At 39.4% G+C, this 14,960-nt stretch overlaps 1 protein-coding gene across 3 annotated transcripts in view; it reads right to left on the bottom strand.

Annotated features, from left to right (window-relative positions):
- The window catches only part of USP45 (ubiquitin specific peptidase 45), a 50,448-nt gene that overhangs the window by 21,649 nt on the left and 13,839 nt on the right, over positions 1-14,960 (bottom strand). For all 3 annotated transcript variants that reach the window (XM_061460234.1, XM_061460237.1, XM_061460235.1), the window contains exons 6-8: positions 7,597-7,742; positions 6,222-6,317; positions 4,049-4,179 (exon numbers count right to left, since the gene is read on the bottom strand). In XM_061460234.1, the coding sequence (XP_061316218.1) occupies positions 4,049-4,179; positions 6,222-6,317; positions 7,597-7,742 (373 nt within the window). The remainder of the gene's footprint in view (positions 1-4,048; positions 4,180-6,221; positions 6,318-7,596; positions 7,743-14,960) is intronic.

Below are 14,960 nucleotides of genomic sequence, written 5' to 3'. Positions count from 1 at the left end.
TTCGTCTTCTCCCCTTCTTCAACCTGGCTACCCCACCACTTGATAAAATTAACACTCGGTATCATTTTTTTCTTTTGTTATTTAATAAAAAAAGGCACCACAAATACCCTTTTGTACACAAGACAATGAACTTCACTCTGTGATCTCCACAGACTCTTAAAGAAGTGGTCTGAAGTTGAAAGGACAATGTCCCAGTTCTCTTACTGCTTCTGAGCAGCAAATACGCATCCACTTCCAGAGTTTCTCACTTGGAGGTTTTGGGATCCTACCCAGTGCCGTGACAGAGCAGCAGTGGAACAAGGCAGCACCTGCTCCTTTCTTTACAGGCTCTCTGCCCACACCTAACCACTTTCCTACATGCCTTTGCCACTCCTTTTTAGTATTCCCTTCCTTACCTGCTTCCTTAGGTCTTCTTTCACTTAGCACTTTTCAATTTTTGAGTGAGGATGCCCAGTTCAAATGTGAGCATTCAAATGTTCACATACTGCAATATCTGAAGCAGGTGCTGTCCTGAAGTCCTACAATGGCATCAAAAAGAGCAACTCCAGATACTAAATTCAGAAGCATTGTTCCAGCACTGAGCTGGAAATGAGGGCGAGTGTCAGGTGTTCAGTTACACAGCTACCTTTACTATACCTTGCATCAACTGATCCAACATCAAAACATGTCACCATTCACCTAGATTTAAAAAAAAAAAAAAAAAAACACAAAAAAAAACAACAAACAAAAAACCCCACCCCACCCAAACTCATCGATATCAATTTAATAAAAATTTGTATAATATATATAATCCAATTATGTCATCAGGGAAAAGCAACCATTTTTAAAGGGTCAGAATGCTGCTACACATGAGAAAGATGTTATTAGGAAACTGTTTTAAATTGCTGTGTTACTTCTTGGCTAGATAGCATACTGTAACAGCCCTGCCAAGAAGATAAATCGAAGTATATAAAGAACAGAAGCATACCTGCTGACAGCTTCAGCATTTCAACCATTCATGTTTGCAAGTAACCTAGTAGGATTGGGAAGCAACTATAGTAATTATTAAGTAAAACACCTGTACTCTGAAGAACCACTCTGTGTGCATGTCCCTGTTTTGCAAGCTATGAGCAACTTTCAAAACATTGTTATGGTAAAGACTGGGAAGACAATTCCTGGGTCACTGAGTCCACATGAAGACAGGCTAAGAAAGCTGGAGCTGTTCAGGCTGGAGAAGAGAAGGCTGTGTGGAGACCTCACAGCAGCCTTCCAGCATCTGAAGGCCTACAAGGATGCTGGAGAGGGACTCTTCATCAGGGACTGTAGCAATATTTACAAGGGGTAATGGGTTAAAACTCAAACAGGGGAAGTTCAGGTTGGATATAAGGAAGAAGTTCTTTACTGTAAGGTTGGTGAGGCACTGGAATGGGTTGCCCAGGGAAGTTGTGAATGCTCCATCCCCGTCAGTGTTCAAGGCCAAGTTGGACAAAGCCTTGTGTGACCTGATCTAGTGTGAGGTGTCCCTGCCCATGGCAGGGGGATTGGAACTAGATGATCTTAAGGTCCTTTCCAACCCTAACTATTCTATGATTCTATGATTAACATGACTTCTTGGCAGGATTCAAAAAGCAGTTTATGGAGAATGCTGCAGCAACAGAGACTTCTTTCTAACTGGGACTCATGCAATCTTGCCACGACCTGTCCTTCATTTCAGCTTTGCTACAGAGTAGAAACCCATCTTTAAAAAATTTAAAAATGCTTCATAAAAATGGCATGACAGAAAACTTCACTCATACTGTTTGTCCTGGGTTCAGCAGTAGCAGTCATGTTTTTTTTCCTTTGTGTTAACTGGTGCAGTGCTGTGTTTTGACTTCTAGTTTGAGAACAGTGTTGGTGAAGCCGATGTTGTCGGTTGTTGCTAAGTGATGTTTACCCTGACCAAGGACTCTGTGAGGCTCATGTTCTGCCAGGGAGGAGGGGAAGCTGTGAGGAAGCAGAGACGGGGCGCCTGACCCGGGCTAGCCGGGGAGGTATTCCATACCACAGCACGTCATGCCCGGGGTGGGGGGTAACTGGGAGTTACCCGGAAGGACAGGAGCTTCCGGGTGGAACTCGTTTTCTTGGCCGGTGGTATCGTATTCTCTTCCCTTGTTATTTTCCCTTATCATTGTTTTAGCTGATAGTAGCGGTGGTGATTTGTTGCTGGACTGTTCTTGTCTCAACCCATAGGAGTTGCACTCTCTCGATCCTCCTCCCCGTTCCTCCGGGAGCGGGGAAGGGGAGAGCCCCGGTGCAGGGGGGGGGGGGAGACGGACACGGACCTTGATTGTTGTCAGCTCGGCACCACTCACTGGGAGTGAGTGAACAAGTTACCTGACTGGGTTTAAACCACGACACTGTTCAATATATCGTACTTCCACCACTGCAGACTGCTGTTTTTGTTGACATTCTCCCTTTCTTTTCTTTCTTACATCACCATCAACAACAAAATAATCAAAAGACCGAAGCCTCCTGTCATACCTGTGCAGACACTAACTGCCCATGAACACTTCTTGCCAATAGGATGTGGCTGACACTTTTGTTACTGATACTAGAGCTAGAAAGCATTTATATCCAAGTTGTGTTCTGCAAGGCTAACAAAAGAAAGAAGTGGGAATGAAGGCAAGAAATGGCAGAAGCCAACAGACAGATGTCTAAACAGCAAAAGTCTGCTGCCCACATTAACATGTTTCAATTTTAGCTGGTAAAATGGTATATGCCCATGTTAAACAACAACAAAAAAAAGAACAACTAGGTATCTGAGATTTAATATCAATACATTGTGTAGACATCACTTGATGACAACACAAACACACATACACAGAAAGAAGAGCAGATACAAAATAGCTATAATTTAAAAAATACAGTGCCATCTGAAGTGTACTGCATCATGATTATTTTACAATGAGTTTGCTAAGGTGGGCTTCAAAACATGTTTTACATCATCTTTTCCCTTCTGTCCTCAATACAGAGAAAAAACTACTATTCTTATTTAACCATTTTCCTTTCATTTCTTGGCCAGATTTTATTCTTATAATCACATTTTTTGAGTCACCCCTGAAACAGGAGAAGGAGTGAAGAAAGAACTTATTTTTTTTCATGTAGATAATGTCAAACAGAGAACACTGCTGTTACACTCAAAATCACTACAAGGACAATTTATACACATTTCCTTTTACAGCTCAAAAAAATCAACAGGAGTCAAGTACAACAGAAAAATATAATACTAAGTTTCTCAAGTTGAATTTTGTGGATAAAGAAAAAGCAATAAGTGATTTCTTTATCAGAATTACATTGTCCCTTCTTTAGTCTAAAAACTTTTATTTCTTTATACCAGATCATAAGCCCCCGTTTACAGAGTGAGGTTACCCTGGAATGACTTGTAAAGTCAGTATTTAAGTACGTTTATCAACTTTTGAGTAGGTCTTCTACAGGTGTTTTAAAAGGCAAGACTGCTTGCATCATAATTGAAGGCACCTACAAAGCACCACTGTAAACATTTTCCACACCAAGAAACAGGAGTTTCTTTAGGGCTTGTAAGCTCTTTGCAATCTGGAGCCATATGCCATTTCAGTACTGCTTCAAGTCCTTACTTGTTAGACCCTTTTGAATTTTGAATTAATGCCAAGGTCAGACATCATAACAGAAGTTTCCCATTTAAAGCTTACCCTTTTTTTTTACAAAACACCTACACACACTTTGCAGTATTAGCACAGCTTTATTCTAATATACAACAAAACCTGAAAGTGCATTCTATTTTCTTCAGTTTTACCACGCCTTCTTCTGCCCCCTCACTTGGTTCAAACCCACTGAAAGTTACTGGTTCTGGACTGGGCCATACATCTGAAGAGCAAGTAGGTACAACCCTGGTGCACAACAAGGAGCCCTGCAACTTAAAACATGAAGACTTTCTGGACTACCTGGTAAAAATCTAATGGCATCTTAGAAAGGACAATAGGCATGGCACATTTAGAAACATCACTGGAAACTGAAACTAAATAAGCAAGTAAAAGATACTGACAATACATACTTTTGACAAAGCTGGCTGAACAGCACTTTGGGAGAAAGAGGACCTTTTCCAGCCTCCCTCATGCTGTGAAGGAACAAGAACATCGCTGAAGTCAAAGGTCCTGGGCTTGAGAGGTTTACCACCAGAGGATCCTTCAAAGCAAAGGTAAATTCTACATCAGATTTCAAAGTTAATGATACAAAAGACTTATTTCAAGTTAGTAGATTTATGATAAAGAAAAATACAACTTTCAGACTTAGAGCGTTCTGGGGTTTTTTTCTTTTTTTGAAATGTTGATGTCACCTATATGATTGAAATAGTTGAAGAGAAAGCTTATTACTTAAGCAGTAACAGTAGTAAAGCCAAACAATACTTGTCAAGTAAATTGGTTGGTAACCACTAGTTTTAGAAACAAGGCATGTCAATGAGCCAGTCTGATTCTCACAGAAACAGATTACCTCCTGTATTACCCACTTTACTCTCACTTCTGTGTGCACTGAAATTCAGTTGGAGAGACAACACAGGTGGCCTGTTCGATGGGCCAGCATGAGTTGGGGCCCAGCGGCACTTCGTCTGCTCAACCTCAGGGGGTTAAGGGTGGCCTCTGACCTGAGATTTCCACACATCCGACAAACACAGAAACATACCCTGTTCCTTCAGACATGAGGTGCCCGGTAAGCACCATGTGGTGGTTCATAGCAGGAGCCGACAGCAGACCCTGCAGGTCCGCCATGGCAGTGAGGAACAGGCACAGGATGCATTCCGCATAGCCCATCCTGGTGTGGGATTTGCCCCAGCCAGTGGGCCCAGGGGCTGGAAGAAGCTGGTCAGCAGCTAACCCAGGCAGTCTCAGAGCAGCAGACACTCCTGCATTGCTTACATGCTATGTGTGTCTCAACAGCCACAGATCACCAGCTCTCCCTAACATGCTCCCAGGTTCATACATGACCACAGGGCTTCCTACTACCTGGCCTGACTCTCATAAAAACAGATTACAACTGCCAGACAAACAATTAGAGAGGCTGCCTCATCCAGAAAGGAGATCCACACAAAACATAAGCACTAAGGAAACACATAAGGTATTCCCATTACATGAACTATCTAAAGGTAGAAAAATGCCCTCTATCAAGCAGGAAGCTGAGATTTCTCCATTAGCATTAGTTAGACTGCTGACGCACTCTAATTGTGTGTTGACATACAAAGACCAGAAAACACAATCTTTTCTCCAAAGATCTCATTTACGTTGTAAACACTCTCATTAAACAAAAAAAAAAATAAATCTTTCAGCCTTACGGCTGTGCAAGTTTTGCATCAAGCAAATAAGCCAACGTACCACTGGCTTTCTAAGTCTCTAGGCACAAACAAGCTCCAGACCTCTGTTGTGGCTCAGGATAACTTAGTGAAACATGCGGCTGCTCAGAGGAAATACTGGAGGAAATACAGGCAACAACACAGTGAATTCCACACTGTCCTTGCCTGGAGAAGCTATGAACATTACTGACAGCAACATACAGAAATCTTCATCATCTCAGAGGTAGCTGAAACAGAATCCTACCCCTCAACCCTCGCTGCCACCAGAAAGCTCAGGGGAAAGAGAAAAAAAAAGGAAAAAAAAAGGAAAAATTAAAAAAAAAAAATCCTCTGTAAATTGCTTGCTTTAGCAATTTTCTTTAGATACAGCCTGGAACAGCAGTATATATTCTTTGATAATAACCACAGGAGTCTCTTCCCCATTTGAATGGAACTTGAGGACAAGAAATTTGGTCCTCACCAAAATTTTACTTCTCCCAGTTTAACCCTCTGGCCTGTGAAGGCTACAATACATCTTAAAAGCCTTACCAATGAAGGGCTGGACAGACTGGAATAAAATATTTCATGAACACTTTCTAGAGCCATATATACTAATTCCTCTATCATACATTCACACTGAAGAAATGAAATTGGAAACAAAATGAACCAATCACTCTTTCTTAAGGTCAGGCATTATTTGCTACTTCAGTGTCACAAAATGTGAAAGGAAATGATGATTCCTTCTCCACAGCTGAATAATTAGTATTGTAAAAGTAGCGAATTCACAGATACCGTAAGCCAGCTAAAACAATTAAAAAGCAAAAGAAATAAGAAGAGTGTGATTTCCCACCCTTCAGCTTCTTCCCACGTCTCCCCAGATTTGTGTTTCTCACTGCATACTCACCAATTGGGAGTCTGAAGTATGACAGATTTTTAACTTTGTTCCTTTCTCCTTCATCTCATACATCAGTTCATTTAGTACGTGAGTCTGTGCCAAGTTCTTAAAGACAAAAAACCAAACCCAAGAAACACAAGCTAATCTTTCAACTATACATTTGTGTTAGATAGAAATTCTAGCTTCGGGGATAGACAAAACCATATATATTTCATAAAATACATGTACAACTGAGGTTTAAATCAGACTACTATAAAAAGCAGGTATCACCCTTATATGACCTGAGATCATTGATCTCAGACTGTTTCTAAAATTGTATCTACTTCTTTTTCTGTAATTCCAAAATAGTTTCCTAGTAATAACTTTATTATTTTTGATGAACAAGGTATTTTATTATACTTTTGATTTGATTTTATTTTATTTATAGTGAGGACATTAGTACCAGAAATCATTTATTTCTCTAGATCCCCTCCATCATGCGCCAAGAAGCACAGAGGTTTGGGAACACTGAAAAGCATTATCTCTCCAAATTTAAGAGAGAAACCAACATATCTCAGCTTTGTTTCTTTACTTTTGGTTAACTTTGATTGCAGATCACTGAAGTTTCTACAGTGCCATAAGTATGGACAGAGAAAAATTTGCAGTAATTCTACTCAATACACATGTACTGTTTGTTTGCTGAGTTTTGTAATCACCACCATAAACACAAGGTAAAGCGTGCCAGTTCAGAACACTTTTGTAACAGTTCTCTCTCATCTATGATTATTTCACTCCTGCCTGCAGGCATACGGATGTATCTGACAAGCAATAGGATGGTCTAATATAAAACCCACTAAGACTGCTGCTTTTTTTTGAGGATGTTGAGGTAGTTGTACACTAAAAATGTATTAGTATAGCTCATTCCTCTTATTCTGGTCAGAAAAAAAAACAACCATAATCAATAAAAGTACTTTTATAACTGCATCCCTTGTAGGGGCTTAAAATCATCACAACGCTCTGTGCAGACATTTACATTATGCATAAAGTACCACTTTTCACACCCACCAGTACGGTAAATACTGTGCATTACTCATGACGACTAATGCTGAACTACAAATAAAACCATATGCTAGAGTACAACCCACACACATACGCAGTGTGTAAAACACTTTGACATTTTCATTTGCCTCATTACTGCAAAAAATGATACTGATCCAGGAATCCTTTTTTGTTATAATAGGAAATGTATCCTGAACAGCAAGGAATAAAAAGAATTTGAAAAGGACCTTCAGAAAGCAGAACGAATACTGGTAACAGTCAGAACCTTTTCTGAAGCCCACAGTTTATACATATTAAGTATTTCTGAAATTTATTAAGAGAAAGCCGTATGATCTTTCCATCTTACCTGCATGACAGCATTAAAAAAGCATGTATTTCCCAAATTATTTATTCCTTTAACTGGAACTGATGAACCATTTCCAGAACCTTTTCCTTTCAGTATTTCACTAGTTTCACTGTTCTCTTCACGGAGTCGTATGATTTTTGATGAACCTATAATTAAACTATATGTTAATATTACTATCATTGTACTATTATAATTACTTTTAATAATTTTAACACTAATTGCATAGTTTAATCACATCGGCTCTTCCATGGATTATGTTTATCCTTTTTAACATATGCAGAAACATATCTCGGTACTCTAAACTGCTTTATGAAATCTGAAAAAATAAAAAAAAAAACCACCATCAGCAGTTAAAATTCTGGGGGAAAAAACATCCCTCCAACAACTACATATATCCAACAAAAACCTTCACATAGTGAAACTGTAACTTCTTCAATTAGCCAAGCAATAAAGCAAAATGGCCTCTATTAATTTATTAACAATAGGCAGTTAAGATGTACATTCATTAGACACACTGGAAACATTAAACACCTTTGAAGAGAGGTAACCAAAAGCTGCCACCTGAATGCTGCAAGCCTTTATCAATTATCGCACGCTGTTTGAATTCCCTCATACAACTTAGTGAACAGCCAAACTGGAGTTATCAGTTTCCCCAAAAGCTACATTTGCTCCTCGACCCACCTCCTTTTGTCACAGCCTCACAAACTGCTAACACAACCCAAAATACATACAGTGCTAGTGTTTTAATTTCAAACAACAAAAATTTCATACGTCTGTAGTGGAATATGCTACTAGTATAACATCCCCATTTCCCTATTTCCCTTATTATTTAAATAGATGAGGGGCAGCAAAGTTGGACAGTCATTAACTTGTAGCCTAGAGGTAATGGGAAGACTTGAGATAACAATATTTAGCCTCAAATTCTACTAGCAACTTTCATATCTTCATGGTTGCAAAACTAAATGTGAACATTACTGACATATGCAGTGTCTTAAATATTGATTAACAATGCATGTCAATGTAAACGAGTTATGGACTTAATAAATGCCAAGAACTGTGATGCTGCAATCTCTGTCTTGACATATGAATTCATATATTTGTTTTAATGAGTTTCACATTGAAGTCTCATTACAGTATTCTTGAGAAATAACTAACAGACCTATTTACGTTAATGAAATGCTCATGCCAAAAGGTTCTTTTATGTACACTCCTAGGTAGCTTCATGCTTACAAGACGAAAAAATATAATTAAATAAAGAAGAAGTCATTATCTTGTCATTTGGCAACAAGCTTCTGATGCAGTCTGTCTGCACCCTACAGTGCCACAAAGGCATAATTATTTTTTCAAATTGTACCCGAGTTTGTCAAAACGTAGTTAAAGGTGCTTTGCTGGTTAGGAACATTTTGAAATGTTCTCGGTAATACCACTTACACAGCTTTAAAATACACTCCTTTCCACTCATATGTAAAATTAAGACAGTACAATGGCAAACTAAGAGACCAAGCTCGCCATGAAAGAAGAGATAGAATGTTTTTCAGCACGATGAGTGACAAACATCTTGGGAGCTGCTCACACCGGCAAAGAGTCACTGCTTTATGGGCTACGTGCAGTAACACCTTTTAACTGACACATTCACAAGGGGCACGCTACAATGTCTGAGACTTGTCCACCCACAGAGGGCTCCAAAAGAATCATAGCAGGAGAATGGGAGCTCAAAGTGTCTGCAACAAGAAGGCACTGCTCACTCCCAGAAATTCCACAATGTAAGACAAGACTTCTTCCCCATGGAAGAGTGCCATACAGAGCAGGGCTGGGGAGAAGAGATGGTTAAAAAGGGAAGAAAAAAAAAAAAAAAGCCAAAATTGTGTAAATAATTTGTGTATTAGTATACCACAGTTGCTGCATTTATCCATCGGCATTCAAAAACATCTGGGACAGCATCTTAAAGTAAACAATGTTCACAAGGCCATCTGGACAAAACTGCAGGCAAAAATTAAACCATAAGCATATGGAAAAGCAGATTTTTCTCTTCCCTTTAGCAGTACAGGATGACAAATGTCAAACCTAGATCTGTCCACGCTTCACTGTGCTATGCTTTGCAGCACCACCTGGCTCTCCTTGCACAGCCACCAAATATGGACAGCACTGCCACAGCGGACCATATCTGCAGGGCAAACTCGATAAAAGCATTTCACTTCATGGTTAAATGGCAGCTTCACACAAGTAGCAAGGTTCCATTTGCTGAACCTTACATATAAATTATTTAAGGGAGGGAAAACAAAGCTGAGGCATCCAGCTTTGTGATAAGAGCTGGATGAATATGCAATTATAAAGGACAATAAATGAGAACCAGACATCCGACTGGCACAAAGCTGGATAATTAGTATAGGGATAGGAGAACTAGTAGTAAATTAAGAAATCTAACAGTAAATTAAGATGTTGTTACTGAAGTCTATAAACCTCCTTTCCTGCAGAAAGTTTTAATTACTGTCCCTTGATTTTTTAAGGATTTTACAAACACGATCCATGTGACATTTTACTGGGGTCTTTTTATCTGTGAAACAGTCTTGCCAGAAAAATGTTGCTTTGCTACTACACAAACATTAACTGCTGCTTCCCTTATTCCATGCAGATATTTTTAAGGACAGAGACAGAGGAAGGACAGCAGTTTTTAATTTAACTCTGCTCAGTGTCCCCAGCTCAGTGATACATGACAGACAGGCCTGAAGCTGAATGTTTAGTTGACATGTGAAGAGTTGGTCAGTCTTAACAGAAGATGCTGGTAATGACTATGATAGCTAAATACTTCTACAGATTGGGGCTGGAGGGTCCTTCTGCAAGATTAACCCAAGGCTACAAGCATGCTATTAATCAAAAGGCTAAGATGTAATTTTTTAAAGTGAATTTGCGCTGAACTGTTTCATGGACTCTTGCCGACTCAATCTCACTACCCTGTAATGTTTTAACAGGCATGCTTTTGGATATGAAAAATCACTTTTAAGCCAGTATAGACACAACAAGGAGACCAGCAGAAAGATTCCATCAAAATGGTTGTCGTCTGCTGCTGCCCACAAGGGCCTTCAGCTCCTAGCCAAACAGGAGAAATGAAGTAGTCCAAACCATCCGTGTGCGATACCTGTTATAAAAGACTTTGTTAACATTAATGACAGCAAGGTGGGTGAAAGGCACAGAGTAATTAAATTCGTAGACTGATTTCTGTCTGTAGCTATTAGATCTTTTAGAGTTGACATGGTGACCTTCAACCCCTCTGTCCATCTCTGCAGTGGGGACAGCACATGTAACTGTGACTGTTTTGGGGCTCACACATTCAGACTGCACCTCTCCGTCAGACTAGTTCTGCAGTTTTATTGTAGAGGTGGCCTTTCTAATCCAGTCACATTGGGAAAATTCTCACCCAAGTTGTGCCTATATCATCAAAACCTCCTTTTCCCTTGACAAAAGGTACTCAGCTACTGAGATGCCCTGCTGGAGCACTCTGCCAAGACTCATTGCCCAGCTCTCCATTCTACTTATCACACCCTACTGACCACCTCTTCCTAGGCACCAGGTTAGTGACTGCCTACAGTCCCACCATAGAATTACAGAGTCCTAGAATGATTTGGGTTGGAAGGGGCCTTAAAGATCACCTAGTTCCAAACCCCCTACCATGGGCAGGGATACCTTCCACTAGACCAGACTGCCCAAAGCCCCATATAATCTGGCCATTGATGCCTACCTCCAGCACTCACTCTGGCTCTCACAAAGCCACATTTGTGCATAGGCACAGCCTTCATGCTTGGCAAAACTTCCTGACATCACCCTGCTCTCCCCCATGCTAGCAAACCCACTTCCTGCCAGACCCACAGGAAAGAGGACAGCAGAGACTGCTCCTCTGCTACAGCTCTTGCCTTTTCTTGCCACTCTTCTTCAGCTTTTTTTTCCTGCTCACCTGCCATCTTATCTAGCAAGCTTTCTGAATGCAGGGAACATCATTTTGTCCCACAGCTGCACAGCACCAGCCTCATGGATATGTGACTGAGATTCCTAAGCCCAACGTTAACATAGACAATGATTCAGTCCATGAAGCAAAGCAAGTCACCGTACCAGGTGCACAAAAGCACACGGTGCTCACACATCCACTTGCAAAAGACATTCAGAAAACTTATCACAGGTTCCATATCAATTTGTTTTGCCAGTATTTCAAATGTTTGAAGGCACATGGGCTTCTGTACCACTCTTGCTGAAACTGAGCTGTGCTTGGGAGTGCAGATGGTATGCAAGCAAAAAGACAAATGATATCCAGTGTTTCTTTCAGCCAGGGGAGTGTGCAGTTTTGCTCATCTTTTCAATGCAACTTTTAATTTTAATTAAAAATGAGAGTTCCAGGAATATACACTTTTATTCCAAGGTCAAGCCTTTTCTCCTGAATACAACTGTATTGTATTCAGGAGAAATCAGCTGAAGGTCTTCACAGTAAAAGCAAGGTTAATAAATTGCCTTTCTTTTACCAAGTTCTCATCATGCTATATTATGAAATGCTACTAAATTGTCTGGAACGCCCTTTTCATTTAAAAAATTTTGATTTTTTTTTCAACACTATACAATAACAGGATCTGTTAGCAAAACAGCATGGTTCTCTTCTGAAATGGTCACTAGCTTTACATTTGAAAAGCCCAATCTTCCTTGCAATGTTACAATCCTGCCAAATTAAAGATTCCAAATGGCAATTCTATTTCCCTGATTCTGCTGGAATGTTGTAAACTGGAAAATACACCTGCAGAGTTTGAACAAGCAAGCTACTCAAGTACCATTTTTATCCCTGCACTCACATGACTTGTGCTGCACCTCACAAATAAGTATGTACACAGGAAAGGGAAGACTCTGTGGAGAAAAATGACGGAACGTTTAAAAATTTTTTTTGCCAATTATTAGATTTTCATTTCTTTGCAATGTGCATCATTAACAGCATCCCCTAACATGGAAGTAAACTTGAAAGAAAGCTTAGGACCAGCAACAGAAATGCCTTTTTGCTGAAGCATATTTCATATTTGGAGAATCAAAATACTCTGCTTTACTTTGCTAGGTAATTTTAAGTAGCTAGAACAGACTGACATGACTTCAAGCTCCAAACTACCATTTTTTTCAGTGTGATTCTTTGTCAAATGCTAATATCCACAGATGAATAGAAATCTGAAAAGTTATTCACCATACTTTTTGTCTTTCCTTACAAGTTAACACCAATTACTTGTACTGTAAAATTATATATTTTTTAATCTTTGTTATACATCAGTTATATTCATTAAAACAGAGATCAAGTTTCTGACTTTCACCTACTGGCAAATCTGAGCAGCTGAACTTATGGGGAAAATCTCATTCCTCTGCTTGACCTTCCCAACAATAAATTTAACTACAAAATTTGAGATAAATATTCTTCCTTCTTATGCTATTGCCACACAAACCAATTTAATTAACTGCTCTATAAAAAAAACAGTGTGCAATCTCACGTCTCCACTGATGTCTAATTTGGCCTTTGTAAAGGAAAATCTGCGTAATATTCACCTTTAAGACTGAAAACCAATTTATTTTCTCCAGCAAAAGAGCAGGCACGCAGACCGCAATGTCTCAGCATGGTTTCTGTGTACTACATGTGCATTATGTCCATGTGAAGCTCACAAGTGTGCCACACGGACAATACTGCACCTGCCTTTCTGTGAAAATCATCATGGCCTGCTAACCTTTTCCACAAAACAGATTTCTGGGTGGTACACCCTAGAAAGCAATCTTGCTTTATTCTTCCATCTTGTGCCCAACATGACCTCTTAACCAAACAGACTCCTCTAAAACAAAACCAAGAAAAAGGAAAACAAAAAAAAAAAGCAGGCATTGCTGGGTACAACAAACCATAGGATCAGATGCGAAAATCACACAGCTGCAAGCATTCTTTTGGGAACCCAGCACTGGGATTTATCTCAATCGCTTAATGTAATTACAAAAGTCAGTCATGTAGTAGTAATGTAATTTGCACATTTTTACAGCTGAAGTGAAGTTGAATCTTTATGAGAGGCCGAGTGAAAAGCAGGGATCCTGCTGCCACACTATTCCACCACATTAGTACCAAATGACAAGCATTTTGCTTTTATTTTCCAAGATGCATTAATTAGGAAATCTATATAACCCTCCCTTACATGTTTAAGCTGATTATTTTATCTTTCAATGACTCCTGCACTTTTGAGAACCAAAAAAAACCTAGCAGTCCTCACCCGTTACTCAGATCCATGTTCATCCTGCATTTCTGCAGAAATTTCTACAGCGTGCTATTTGAAATTTAATGACGCATGCCAACCAGCTGTTACAACAGAAAGAAATCCAGACAGAAGATGAATTGTTGCTACAGTGTCACATTCTTATATGAAAATTAAGTATCTTCACTTGGGCTGCTTTCTTCGGAAGAAATGGAAAAGCAATGGAATAAAGCACAAGACTGATTTTTAAGTGAGAAATATGAACTATTCACTGTCAGTCTTACATTACTCACAAGTTATTTTACATTTATTTAAAATTAGTTTATTTTTTGAATGGCTGAATGTACAAAATAAATTTAAAAATCTAAGTCAACTAAGAATTTAAAGGACGGCAGTTACACTACAAATATTATTGTAACATGAAATAAAATGCTACACTAAAAAAAAGCCAAATGATAAATTATTAATAGAAAAGTTAATTTTCACTGTTATACTTTGTGTTCTTTGTGTTTTGTACAATAACATGAATTACATTTCAATTTCTGATTTAATTTTTAAAAAATCCTTAAAGGCAGTGTAATTTAAGGAAAAGGAAAAAAAACTTACTTAAGTTACATTTATTTAGAGGAAGTACCAACTGTGTCAGCCCAAGTATTCGACATAAAACAGAAAATGCATTGCTGTTACATTTATCAAAGTGAAACCAGAATGACAACTCTGGCTGGGAATTCCCAACCCACACATACCGTATTTATCAATACACAGCTGTCTCCCAGCCTCTTCCAGCGAGAAGCCTGGCCCAGAGCAACAGACCAAGCCAGGTAAACAGCTTTTTCCTCTTTTCCTTGCCACTTAAAACCCAACAAATCATATTTGGGCCAATGTTCCTAGAGCTCTCAAGAACGGGACCCAGACTGCTCAGCACAGCCATACTCTGCCATGGGGAGAGTGTCACAGAATCATAGACTCAACTAGATTGGAAGGAACCATTCAGATCATCAGATCCAAGCATTAGCCCAGCACTGCCAAGTCTACCACTAAACCATGTCACTAAGGGCATCTACATGGTTTTTGAACACTTCCAGGGACAGTGATTTCACCACTTCCCTGGGAATCCTCTTC

Source organism: Pezoporus flaviventris, unplaced genomic scaffold (genome assembly GCF_033815535.1).
Source record: "Pezoporus flaviventris isolate CSIRO_AGI_PZ_B2104156 unplaced genomic scaffold, CSIRO_AGI_Pfla_v1 ptg000031l, whole genome shotgun sequence".
NCBI lineage: Eukaryota > Metazoa > Chordata > Aves > Psittaciformes > Psittacidae > Pezoporus > Pezoporus flaviventris.
Note: the sequence above shows the minus strand (reverse complement) of the source record. Positions and strands in the feature narration are given on the sequence as shown.